This window comes from Electrophorus electricus, chromosome 7, assembly GCF_013358815.1.
Source record: "Electrophorus electricus isolate fEleEle1 chromosome 7, fEleEle1.pri, whole genome shotgun sequence".
NCBI classification, from domain to species: Eukaryota; Metazoa; Chordata; class Actinopteri; order Gymnotiformes; family Gymnotidae; genus Electrophorus; species Electrophorus electricus.
Window position 1 is genome coordinate 3,001,801 of NC_049541.1, and position 13,784 is coordinate 3,015,584.

The following is a 13,784-nucleotide window of genomic DNA, read 5'->3' on the forward strand; positions in this document are numbered from 1 at the left end:
ACTTCTCAGGGGCTTTAAGATGTTAGTGCTAATTTATCTTCTTATACCCATCTTAAACGCAACATAATAGAAACAGCCTGTTTAATTCGAAGGGATAATCGTCACGTAAAATTGAATTATGACTGTGTGCCTTCATGTCCCAAAAATAAGCTCTGCAAGTGTACACGATAAAATAAGAAAACTGTAGGATATAGGCCTTTTAATTCAGCGCTGCAAGCCACGCCCTGAAAGGTAGATTAACTCACTCAGAGGAAAGACACTTTTAGAGGCAAGTTGTATTGCAGATGTATTTAATTAAATGAAATATTGAATGGGGGAAAAAATGAATAATAATAATAATAATAATAATAATAATAATAATAATATCAATAAAACAACCCAGCAAAGGACAAGACAAAAGAATTACACAAGCAGCAATGAATAAACTGAAGAACAAGTAAAAACAAAAACAAAACAAATTGCTTTCACTTCTGGTATCTTCCCTGCCACTGGAGATCTACTTGGGAGAGCACCACACACAGGGCACATGTACCTCGCCAGTGTAAGGCAGACTAACATCATTTTATGACAATCGAGCTCACAGTACCATTCCTTTTGGAGTGTACTGGATCAGTGGCTTAAAAATTGACCCATGTCAAGGTCAGTAAATACTCAATTTGGCACACACCAATCTGCGTACAGCTGTGGTACTTCATAAACTCAAATCCACGATCTCAGCGTAAACCTATGTGGACATTAGTCAAGCTTATCAAAACTGGCTCAGGTAGAGGTTAGGCAGGATGCTACTGTATACCTACACTAAAATATACATCACATAAATACAAACATAGCTGAAGAAAACATTTGGAAAGGTCACCATTATTCCAGAGTGGTTAAAATGAGGTAGGTTACACCTTTTGTAGAATAAAAAAGTAACAATACTATGAGAATCAACTGCTATTGCATGTACTCACTATGCACAACCACACGGACCTCTAGTCTTTACATTAGGTACACTGTGAGCACATAAAAAAACCCAGCACTTTCTTAAAAAAAACAAAAACAAAAAAACAAATAAAAAATCAAAATCACTTTCTTTAATAAAAAGAAAGGTCAAATATATATTAAAAAGTAGCTAAACATTTAAATACCATCATTTCTACCAGCAAAACCAAACAAAAACCAAACTGAACAGGGGAGGGGAGAGGGGAAACAGAAGTAGCATACTTTTTAAATAAAGGTCAAGGTTGTTCTATTGTAATGAACTTGGTTCTTTATAATATTAATCATCTCTCGTTTCAAAGGGATCTGACCACATACAAAACAGAAGCACCCAGCAGCAAACACGCCGAGTGCCAACCCTGACTACACAGCAGCACAATGAATGTTTATTCTTTGTTGCATGGCGAAGTCTTTGCATACAACACAAGGGCGCAATCTGTGCGTCGTTCTACTGACAGGACCCTACTGCTCCAGTCTATTGCTAAGAGCTTAAAACGCTAGACATACATGCAAGACACTTAAAAGATTAGACTACACACCTGCATTTACCTGAGAACTGTAACAGATCGCAAACACTCCCTTTTTTATCCTGATGTTAGTGCTATTGCTCATTATACAAGCAGCACCTGTCTGCACAAACACACGTCTTGCTCTTACCCCGAATATCTGAGACGACCGCCCTACCAAGCAGAACGTGTGGGAGTAGTACTGAATCAAGCATGTTGTAAATCATTCCCACCTTTCTAGAAACAAAGGACCATTTTATTCTGTGCCACAATTTTCCCGTTAGCCTGCAGATGCTACACTTGTTTTCAGGTAACCAACGGGAGTCCAGGGAATCCTAGGGCAACATCCAACATGTCCATGTCTATATTCCAACACCTCTGAAATATGGAATACTCAGACGGATGAAAACACCAAGATCAGTCAGTCAATCCGAGGCTCTAAGCATCTAAAAATCAGACAATCTGAGGCTCTAAGCATGTAAGATGTTGGCGCCTCAACTGAAGAAAATTAACACAGTCTTGCTGTCTGACAATTCCAGTGCTGTGCTGAATCCCAAACAAGCTTTTTAGCCTTCATAAAACAAAACAGACAGGCAAAGAGATAAATCATGAAAACTTTAAGAAAAGATTGCAAAGGTTTTTTTTTTTAAAAAAGGGAAGCTTTTGTTTAACAGTCTTTCAATTGGCCTCCATTTTACTAGTTCACTGACTAATCCATCATGGCGGCACAAACAAATGAGGAATGTGGTTTTCATAGGCCTTTGGATGGAGGTATTGGTGGAGTGAAGGCAGATAAAAGTTAGAGAAAAAAAAACCCTTAAAAGACAAAATCACACTTAAATTCTAAAATACATTCGAAACAGACGAGGTAACGTGTGCTAATGCTACAGCACTGTGAAGTGCTCACCTGAATGTCCTGTGAGGAGTCCGCTTTCTTGTTGTAAATTTGTGCTTTCCAAATGGAAAAATACAGTAGACTTAGTGTGAGGTTGCTGAAACTGATCAGACATGTAAAAACAAACTCATTCAATCCCCCCAAAACCCAAGCACACGATCAAAACAGCAGCAGAGTTCACATTATTGGACAGTCTTTACGATGTCTATTCAGTCATTATGGATACTGAACCATGGTGCACTGGCCTCTAAATTCTGGTTCATGTGCTGGACTCTTTGGGTGGTAGTTCTGAGTCGCTGTCTAAAGTAACCATGGACACCAGGCATTCCGAGGTAGAACTGCTGTTGGTACTGGTTGCCCGGGTAATGGTCGAGATGCGTTCCTGCACACAGCCTGCAGACAAGCGAGCTTCAGCGTCATGGTCCCAGCATTCGTCCACTGTCTCACACATCTGAGCCAAACCCTGAGAGAGAAAGAGAAAGAGAACCAGTTTACAAAACAGTTTTACAGTGCTTGAGTAGTGCCAAAAACTTTGTATTACATTACAAAAGGAAAAAAACAGCATTAGTGTGTCAGACCTCTACATGAATAAAGCCAGTCACTTCAATATGAAAACCAAAAGGTCTGATGACACGTCAAAAAAAAAAAAAAAGCCCTAGTGAGGTTCTGCTGACGGAACTCTCCTATGTCAAGGCCCGGTCAACCCTCTGGGGGAAACCGTGCTTTTTGCCAGTCTTAAAATGTCAATACACCACTACAAAATCCCAGAATCTATATCTTTGCATCTCTTTTATACTGATTTTTTAAAACAAATAAAGAAATAAAACACTGAATGAGCAATATGTATGTTAGTGTTTGGTCTGATTAGTGTGCAATCCTGGAAAAACAAGAAGTTAATAATCTGAAGAAACAAACTCCAACTACTATGTTTATTCTTTTTCTTTTTGTGGACTATGAAGCTAAAAACCATAAATTGGCTAAGAAAGTTATGAGCTTTTCCAGTTTATAGCGACTGCATTTGAATTTGAAGAATATAACTACATGAAGTTCTTGTAAGCAGGAAGCTTAAACCTTGTCCTCACCACATGTTTGAGCCAGCAGGGCTTCAGGATGGGTCTCATCTTCTTATGGACCACTACGTCCTGTAGGTCCTCCAGAGATGGGTGCTGGCCAACCTCCTCCTCAAAGGGAAGCAGGTACTCATCCACGGGCCCTGAAGACAGACACAGAATGCTAAGGTCACAGGAAAGAACATATGGAACTCAACTCAGCAGCACTGACTAAAGGCTAAAAATCTCTCATCCTAACCAGGGGTTCTTTATCCTGGCTCCATTGTTGCGAGAGAAAATGAATGCGATGAGAATTTGTCATTTCCAAATGATGGAAGGTTCAGGAACTTTGTCACCCTCTAGAAAGTTCTACAACTTTCTAGAACTTTGTCACCTTCAAGTGACAAAGTTCTACAGCTATGTATGCTCTAGAGACTCACCATCAGAAGCAGTGCAGCGGGACAGCAGCTCCCAAAGCACCAGGCCCAGAGCATACATATCAATCCTCAAAAACGCATCCCTGTGAAAGTTTATGGCGCCCTCTAGCACCTCTGGGGCCATATAGCGCCTAGTGCCAACCTGCAGCAGAACACGAACACGAACACACACACACACACACACACACCTTCTGTAGGTTGCAAGGTAGGGCCCATTTCTAGATGCAAAAGTGTCACACTAAGAAGCAAGATGCTGAATGGAGTTGATCAAAGTCTCCTTGGATTTAGCCTAAGAGTACCTTAAACTATACAGTCCAAAAATTAAATAACCAATTGCAGCTTTAAATTGTGCCATTCTGTCAGATTTTAACAGAAAATGATTATACAGCATATGGTTTCATTATGTAGTCTGGTTGTTTGTTTTTGTTCACCTGGCCATGAGTGTCCCCTGGCGGTTTGCCTGGTTCAAAGCGTGCTGCCAAGCCAAAGTCCCCAATAACAGCTGCCAAATCATTCCTGAGCAGAACATTCTTACTCTTAAAGTCCCTGCGAACGTGAGAACATGATCAGACATCCGACGCGTGTCTCACACACACACACACACACACACACACACACACACACACGGCCGTATGGTCTACTCCATCAGCCGTCCATCTGGTTGTGTACCTGTGTGCGATGGCAGGCTTTGGCAGCTCCAGTCTGTAGGAGAGATCCTCGTGAAGGTAGGCCAGACCTCGGGCCATGCTCTCGGCAATGTGGCACAGTTCAACCCATGTCACTGTGTTCCCCTTCAGGTAATCTGTCAGAGAACCCTGGGTGCGCACACACAGACACACCTTAGATAATGTTCATTTGGAAGAAAAAACAAACAAACAAATCTCTGCTCCTGAGAATCCTGACACAAGCTCCAAGAGAAGCCATTTAAATGACTGATGTGACCATTTAATCTAATGATACTGTTTTGACAGGAATTGTCTCCTGGTTCACCTAAATGAACCAAGACCAAAGAAGGAAAAAGCTCAGACAAGCATTCATCACAGACAAAAACTACGTAACAGATAAAAACTGACATGTAAAAGGTTGTAAGTTCATCTGATCTTAATAAGGAATGATGTATAGAATAAAACAGTTTCCCTTGAAGCAGATTTGATTAAAAGCTACCAGACAATACAAGGGTCAGAGGGTACATTACAGTAATCTAATGCATGAGCAATATGAAGGTATGGAACAAATGAAACAATCGATATACCCGCTCATGAAACTCTGTGATGAGCCAGAGCTCCATCTGCAGGTTGGTTCCTCGTTTCTCAGCAGAGATGAAGCGAAGCAGGTTCTCGTGCCTCAATCCCTCTGTCAGGTAAATTTCTCTCTCATTCTGCCATGATTGCTTGTCCTAACAAGGCGCACACAAACGTAATGGCCATTGAAATGCAAAGTGTTTGGAATAAGAGCAGATCTATTTTAGTATTCTTTACTGTGGAGAGCATCATCTCTGGGTAGCATAAATGCAATCTACCCAAACCTGCTACATGTAGTTACAGTTCTAGTCACATTTTCCAGGAATGGCATTTATTACTGGTCATATGTGGTAGGGTTAGTGATTTAATATCCAGTCTAAAAAGGTCTTGGAGGCTGACCTGAATGGGGAATATCTTGACTGCCACATATTCACTTAGTAGCTGGGCCTTCCAAACGCACCCAAAGCGCCCCCTGGCTTTCAACTCCAGCAACTGCAGTGGCTTCAGACCCACCAGAGGTGAGGGAGGAGCAGGTCCTACATCCTAACAGAGCAAGGTACTGGTGAGGTTAGCATCAACAATACTTCAGGACATAGAAAAGAAAGGTTTTACAAAAATGTGTTCATTTTAGTTTTGTGATAGCATTTAAATGTGTTCAATGTATGCTGCTCAACCAAAGGCATTAATATAAAAGTAACTGACAGAAAATGTCAACAGCAAAATCAATGCCTACGGTCTTACTCTACATCATCTGTCACTTATAGCATGTCAGTGAGTGCAGAAAGAGAAAGAGATTTGGCTTTTAGGACAGCACTGTCAGACCTGGCCAACGTCCACCTGGCCGTAGGGTGGCTTGCGCTGGTGGTAGGTCCAGCAGGCTAGTACCAGGGCCAGAGAAAGAGCAACCAGTGGTAGGAGAGAGTAAACCAGCACGCCCAGCATAGACGACCCTGCTGATGGAGGCTGGATCTTCACTGCAGCAGACACACACACACACACATTAAATATACTACCAAATTAATCATTCACTTTCATATTCAGAATTATAACAGGGGGAAATATGGCCCCTATTAAGGGCCAAAGCTTCCAACACATACTGAGCCAAAATATGTAGGTGGAAAATACTCCAGGCAAGAAGTTATTCATTCTGTCCACCTGACAGCCTGTCTATGTTCAATACTTCATTAAAGAAAAGTGAACGTGAACCATGACAATCTGTCTGGTGTCTTAATTCTAGCAACACCCACTCTCACCTGCTGGAGCAACTGCCTCAGGAAGGTGTGTGAATCTTTCGTTGCAGTGATTTCCCTCACAGCAGCAGAAAAAGACCTGAGGGCTTTGCTCAGTGGCCACACACTCCTGTCTGCTCTCACACACACACGCACGCATACGCACACACGCACGCCCGCACACACACGCAATTAGAGAAGGGGGATGACCGGAGGAAATAAGTTAACACGCTAATTGGACATAGGAGACAGACATTCAATAATGAGGGATTCCTCAGAGACAGTACTGTATTTGAAAATGCAACAGACATCTCAGCCAACTAATTAACACAGCTACCGCTAATCATGAATGAGTGGCATTTACTGAACATTCTTGGCTGCTTCAAAACTGGTGGTTGACTCATTTATTGCATTTTTGAAATTTCCAAAGAGAAGCGGCTTCTCCTCCGTCTCAATCACCTGTCGTAGCAGTTGAAGTCATCAAGCCAGCATCCCTTCTTGACCAAGTGGATGGTTCCCGAAGAGTTGAGCCAGGACGCATAGCAATGCTGCCGCTTGTCCTTCTCTCCCTCACATCGCTCATAGCCACTCTGATTGGTTCTCTCTGCCCGCCAGTTATCGTTGTAATAAACACATTCTCTAGTGCCCACCTCCCCCTGACCTGGACCTGAGAGACCAAGAAAGGGATGGATTAGAATCACATTAGGCCAATTACAATTAGAATTACAAATCTGAACCAAAATGAGAAAAAACTGTTTTCATCAATAAAATTCTGGGTCACACAAACACTAATCTCCCATCTCTTAGACGTCACACACATTGTTCTGTTAAATACAAATTCCTAATAAAAAAAACCAGTGTGAAACACCTATTAAAAATATTTTTTAAAATGACTTTGAATTTTCCATACAAAACAACGAGAGACCGACAAACATTAAATATATAATTTAATGTCAAACAAATATCGGTGAAAGTTATTTCCTGTTCCAAACGTGCCAACTGATATTGTGGGCAGCTAAAACAAATGGCCGTTTATGAGTCATTCAATCATTTCTTGTACAGGAAGATCATAAGCATATACAGTATATTCCTCAAGCCTTCATTATACTCCCAGCTGCTGAGGTGTAAGTTAGGAAAAGTGACCTAAAAAAAAAAAAAAAAAAGATACTGGTCACAGAGCAGCCACAATAAACCCAGACATGTGACGCGTCAGTGGGGGAAGACTCCAAGTAATACCACTCTATACTTTATACCCCACCCCCAACATGAAATACGAAAATGCACCCAGTCCCCGCCCCCCAATACAAAAATGCACAGGGAACTGGGTCAGATCATGTTTAGACTGGAGGAACAAAAAGAACCGAGGTTCACACACACACACACACACAAGAAATCTCTTCAGTCAACATTTAAGTTTTTAAAATATATGTATCCCTTGTCTCTTTCAGGACTGTAACAGTAGATACAACAATTCACTTAACCACCAACCATCTAGGCCTCTTCACCCAACTCCCCCGCCCCAGGTAGGTTTCAGAAAGTGCTACACTACTGGTAAAGGCAGCAGGGATGTGCATTTTAAAACCTCCAGACAAGCTCTAGTAGTCCTGTTAGTCACTCTGGATGTCACATGAGAAGAACGAATTACAACGTCCCCCTCCCACACGCCAACAGCTTTAGGACTTTACATGTACATTTCTGCTCCCCTGTAGAGATGTGCGTGATGCCTCAAGACGAATTACTCCTGTTACATCTGAAACAGCACTGCTTCTCCAGAGCGGGCCAAAAGCTCTTTTGTTTTGAAAGTGCCCGCCCCTACTCGTAGACACAGGTAAAGAGTCTGGTAGTCCATTATAAATCATAAGATTTAGGGATTAGGGGCAAAGTATGTGCATTGTGCTTCACAGTAACACAACTCATTAGACTGAAGTATAAACATACAGTATATTTATAAAGTATGTAAACGAAAGGCACAGGTAAAACACCACCATCCAACAGAGGTGGTGGGTTAACAACAAAATATGCACCTCAAGTAGCCTGAGTAGTTGGTTAACTGTGATAATGTCCATGTTCAGGTGTAAAATTGGAGACATGAAACCCATGAACGTATGACAATGTATCGGCTCTCCAAATCAATCAATCAATCATGTAGGATTTAAAAAGCACTCTCTGCTTTTCTATAGGACAGATGGTTAAAGTGTTAGGGAAATTAATTTTTTCCCCCCTCCTCTGGCTACTTCCTTATCCCATACAGGTCGAGTCTATTTTATTTGTATAATACAGTGTTGTGTACAATCAGCCTTTACAAAGTAGAAGTTATGGTACAGTGCCCTAAGAAGTAAGTCTGACATTTAAAAGAAAAACAGATGTTCTGAAAATCAAGGCTGCTTTTAGGACAATATTGAGTGGCTTGTTCTCACACATCGGGAGATTATAGGACATAAAGTCTGCGTTACTTAAAAAGACGCAAAATGCAACAGCGCCCCTAGTGGCGTGGGACAGCGTTAAAAGCAGCTGTTCATGTCATGCCTCGCAACTCTTTCTTTGTGCCGAAGCCGCTTTTTAGCGTGGTTACTCTTGTGGTCAGAGAAAGCATGGTAGACTAGTTTCCAATTCGTATTCGATTATTTAACTCCATTTCAAATGAACAAGCAAGCACATGACAAAGAAACGGATGGTAAACACGGGCCAGTGTAAACCAAGGTACAACAAAAACACTGAACAAAATTTACTGATGCACATTTGATCCAGTCACTCTTTTCCTTTAGTTATTGGGCTTAGTCTGAGCTACAGGTTTTATTTTGTAACTAGCTGCATATACACTGAAATTGATACAGTTTTTGTTACACATGTTAAAATCAGTTCAAGCACCTCTTACCTGCGAACAAACTTCCCCGAATAAGTGCAAATGTCAGCCAGCGAGCAAACATATTCCCGCAACGAGGGAGGCTTGAGCAAGACTCTGTCTTTTATGGCGTTTTCCTTTGGAAAGCATTTACGAAAAATTACCCGTAGCACATGAACGCCAACAAACGACCCGGGGCCTCCGACCGATTCCGAGTGTTACAACAGCGAGTTTGTCAATAGCGCCTCTTTCAGTACCCCCGCTCCCTGGAAATACGCGCAACAAAGTGAAGTCGCTCACAAACACAGCATTTTACGTCGGCGGGGCAGCAGCAAATCCTTGCTAGTAACGCAGCGTATCGAATACTGCAGACCGGTCAACAACAAAAAAAAAAACCGGGTACCCTTATTTTTCTCCCGAGTTGCACAAGCACGCCGCGCAGCCGAAGGGGCTAGAGCTGACATGGGAAAAGCTGAACCGCGTCCAAAATGGCTTCTGAACGGCGAGCAATGCCATCACAGGAACCCGGATGTTTCTATAGGCTACACACTGAAATAGGGGCATAGAACCCCCTCTACCCTTACAATTAAATATCAGGTCTGTTAGCATATAAACACCTTTTTTTTTTTAAATAAAGCAATAAAAAGTGTGTATTAACTTAAAATAAAAGCACACACACACACACACATATATATATATATAATTTTAACATATTAAAAAAAACTCAACAAGTAGCATGTATCAGCATTTATCATTGTTCTAACTATTATACATACATTCAAGAACTGTGTGTGCTCCCTCCTTTCCTCTCTCTCTCTTCTCTGAGTAGCCTCACTATTAACAGCACAAAGGCCCCCGGCATCGACTGACCCCGGAGGTCATGGATTTTACCCATCACCATTCTCGCCACCAGTCCTGCACAGACAACACTTCCAAAGAGAGCTGCCACCCCAACCCCCTCCACCCCTGAACCCCGCATGCTCACCTGTCACTCACCAACCAGTCTAAGGCATTCCTTCTCCTCCCCTCACAAAGACTCCCCCTGTTTCATGTGCTCACTGAAAACACAGGAGCCGTCTCCGGCCTCTTAGCTCACCACTTAAAACAGTTGCTGGATGTAGCAAGTGGTGGAAAGTAAACCAGCCAGGACTTATCAAAACTGTTTCAACTTAATCACATGTAATATAAATCGCTACACCTACGTGCTTAGTAATTTTATTTAATTGGTGGAAATATGCAAATATACAATTTACAGCAGGCAGTACAGAGTCATTCCCACATGCATATATGCAATGAAAATAAAAACAAACCAAAAAAAACCCTGTATAAAAGCATTTAAATAGATCGGTTCAACTGCTCCATTTATCTGACACTTTTATCCAAAGCAACGTAGAATTATGACTGGGTACAACTTGAGCAATTGAGGCTTAAGGGCCTTGCTCAGGGGCCCAACAGTGGAAATCTGGTAGCGGTGGGACTTGAACCAGCAACCTTGAAGTAGTGGACTGTAGCTGGGAGAAGGGCAGTGTTACTTGATATAGAGACTTTAGCTTTGTGCTTAGTAAATCGAACACTTATTAGTAAATCGAACACTCATTAGTAAATTGAACACTTATTAGTAAATCGAACAAAATTCAACAATTACTGATACAGCGTTTATAAAGTGTCACAGCACAGCTTTGAATGGGTGACTAAACTCAGTCAGATAAAAATGCAGACAATGCGAGTATCACACTGTTCGTTTCATGGAAGACGTGGAGGCATTGTGGTATTTGGAAATGTGTACACTGACAAATGTTATTATCATGGGATACAATTGTAAACCAAAAGCTCCAGGAGTGTAATATAATCCGTGACTAGAGTCTCCGGCAGAGACAGGATTAAGCAAAAGGCCTGAGTGACAATGCTGAGGCTTATCTGTGGTCAGTACTGCCCAATGGCGTTGTCTTACAGGACATGTCTGTCAATGTTAGAGGAGCATATCATCCAAGGGTGGAATAATGGAGCTAATCTTTTTGCCTTTTGACAAGTGCGGGTGTGAGCACACTATATCTCGGGCATGGAACAGGAGTGTAGTGCTGAAGACAAACTGTGCACGAAGATTTTGTTTGAGAAGCCATTTGTCTTCTAGTCCCTTTTATTCAAAGCCACTCCTTTACCGTGACTTGAAAAGAAAATGCTCGATGAATGATATCACAGCTTTATTGTACAGAAAGCTTATTCATGCTCGTGTTCAGTTCGAGGCACGCTTATGTTTCATTTCATAAAAACTCTGTTGGAAAATTGTGTTTGCTTCCTTCCTTTTCGTGCGTTCTATGCCTGTGACAGCCAGTAACTGAAGTTTATCATAATTAACAGGATGTAGGCCTGGGGTCCTTAGCTCCCTAATTTCATTTGTTCCTTTTTATTGCCCTTTAACTTCCAACATCTAGCCCTTCATAAGCCAAAGCAGAAGTGTCAGTGCAGGCAAAACACAGAACTGAGCACAGGGCCCTTGTTCTACATGAGAGCTCCAGTTCCAGTCTCAACACATGACACTGAACACACAAGAGGTTGTACTCAGGTCATTAATCACATTCTTCACCAGCAAGGAGGTAGACGAGAATTCCAATAACAGGAACTAAGCATCACCATTCCTTCTATTTGAGTTCATAGACTTAATATTTAACCTAAAACCAACTAACCCCTTTCAGATTGATTGAAGCCTTTTTTTAAAACAAATTTTACAGAGTGCTAATCAAGACTACTAATTAAAAACCTTGGCCTCAAGAACCTGATCCTAGGATAGGTTCTTGAGATTAGGTTCATGCTGCTTGATAAATATACTATAATCTATATAAGGGCTATGGAAAAAAATGGAAATTTTAGATTGTATTGAAGGGCGAAAATCACTGTTAAGATATTAAATGGTATGAATTCTCTTACTAAGTAGCATATACAGAAGCATACATCCTTAGGCCTACTGAATATTGATCTGTTCAGTCCTGTGCCACATAAACACACCTGTTTTAAACTCATTTTCATTCATATAGTAATCAGCATGTTTTTGTCTAAGATTTGAGGTTCTCTGGTGTATCTGTAGAAAAAGCAGAAATTATGTGGGCTGGAAAACATTTCACAAGGTTTATAAGTGTACACCCAACTATGTGTACTCTATGTGCACACAAAAAAATTGTGCAAATATATGCTCTCACATACACGCATGCACGCACGCACACACACACACACACGCATTCATAATGTTGGAAAGTATGTTTAATGTCCATAAGTCACAATCACTTGTTTTGTTTTTAGATATTTTATTAGACAGAAAATAAAACAGCAAGTGAATATAAAAGCCTGTTCATTAAAAAACAACAACAACAAATTTGGGACAACATTTGACACCTTCTAAATTTCAGACTTTATAGATATACAATCTTTATATAAAATCAATCAAATTTCCAAGACTATAACCACTCTAACACATTCTTCTGATGTTTAAACAACATTAATATTCCTAAATGAGCTATAAGAGAACATTTCAGACTCACTTAAAGACTATATTCTACTCCTATTTAAAGTGTAATATTTTAGAGCACTATTTATTATCAACATCAACAATGTCCACTTTGTAGAGTCATAAACATCTGGGCAATTTTAAAACACAAAGAAACATAAATAACTCTCTTTCAGAATAATACAGGCATTTGCAGAAAAAAAAAAAGATCCTGGATCTGTTCCACAGTGGTGGGTTGTTTGAACTCAGATACACCTACACTGTACAGAAAAAGATTTGCTCATTCAGTAGGTGAGATTACACCCTGCCCGTTTATTATGTTTCACTCTGCTGCTGTTTCCAACTGAGGCATCCTTAAATCAGGTCAAACTGTCCACTAGACAGAGAAAACACCAGAGCAACCAAGACTCTTTGGACAGTCTGATACATGTGGTCTATACACAGTGCTGGCTCCCTCTACAGTGCATCTATAATAGCAAGTGAAAGATCTTTGCCTAATGGACAATTTATATGCAGATACCAGAATTATGCTGCAGAGAGATAGACATTGTGTTGAATGCAAACTGCTCAGGATGGGGTCCGAAGGCCCAGAATGAACCATATGGAGCACCGGGTCAGACGCTTGTTTGTGTTTGTTTGGACAGTGACAAATGGACACAGCCAAAACAGGGCAGGCAGGCAGGCAGGCCCTTGCTGGAGATTAGGGGAAGTCACCAGAGCAAAAGATGCCAAAACACATCAAGTTTGTGATGTAACCAATAACCGCAGTGTGGGGAGAGAAGCTACAGTAGAAGCCACTGCTCACCTCTCATGTGCAGCAGCACCAAGTCTGCTTTGCAGATAAAGAGATCTGGAAAATTAGATTGCTATTGAATGTTGCCTGTTATTGCCTGTTATATGTGTGTGCAATTAAAGCTTCAGTTATTTTTGCATACAAACACACTGACAGCGTCGATGGGCAAACACTGGTGTGTGCAACTTGCCCCCTGCAAACACACACACACACACACACACACACACACACACACACACACACACACACACACACACACACACACACACACACACACACACACACACAGTTTAATGTTTAATGTCCAGACAC

General features: G+C 41.2%; 1 protein-coding gene across 1 annotated transcript; it reads right to left on the bottom strand.

Annotated features, from left to right (window-relative positions):
• Positions 1-295: 295 nt before the first annotated feature.
• Positions 296-9,646, bottom strand: LOC113583392 (activin receptor type-2B). Its single transcript, XM_027019709.2, has 11 exons — positions 9,214-9,646; positions 6,798-7,005; positions 6,363-6,472; positions 5,932-6,083; positions 5,509-5,652; positions 5,121-5,264; positions 4,538-4,683; positions 4,300-4,414; positions 3,872-4,010; positions 3,465-3,595; positions 296-2,845 (listed from the first exon to the last, which is right to left on the bottom strand). The coding sequence occupies exons 1-11, from the start codon at positions 9,263-9,265 to the stop codon at positions 2,642-2,644; spliced, it is 1,545 nt and encodes a 514-aa protein (XP_026875510.2). The 5' UTR covers positions 9,266-9,646; the 3' UTR covers positions 296-2,641.
• Between the last annotated feature and the right edge of the window lie 4,138 nt (positions 9,647-13,784).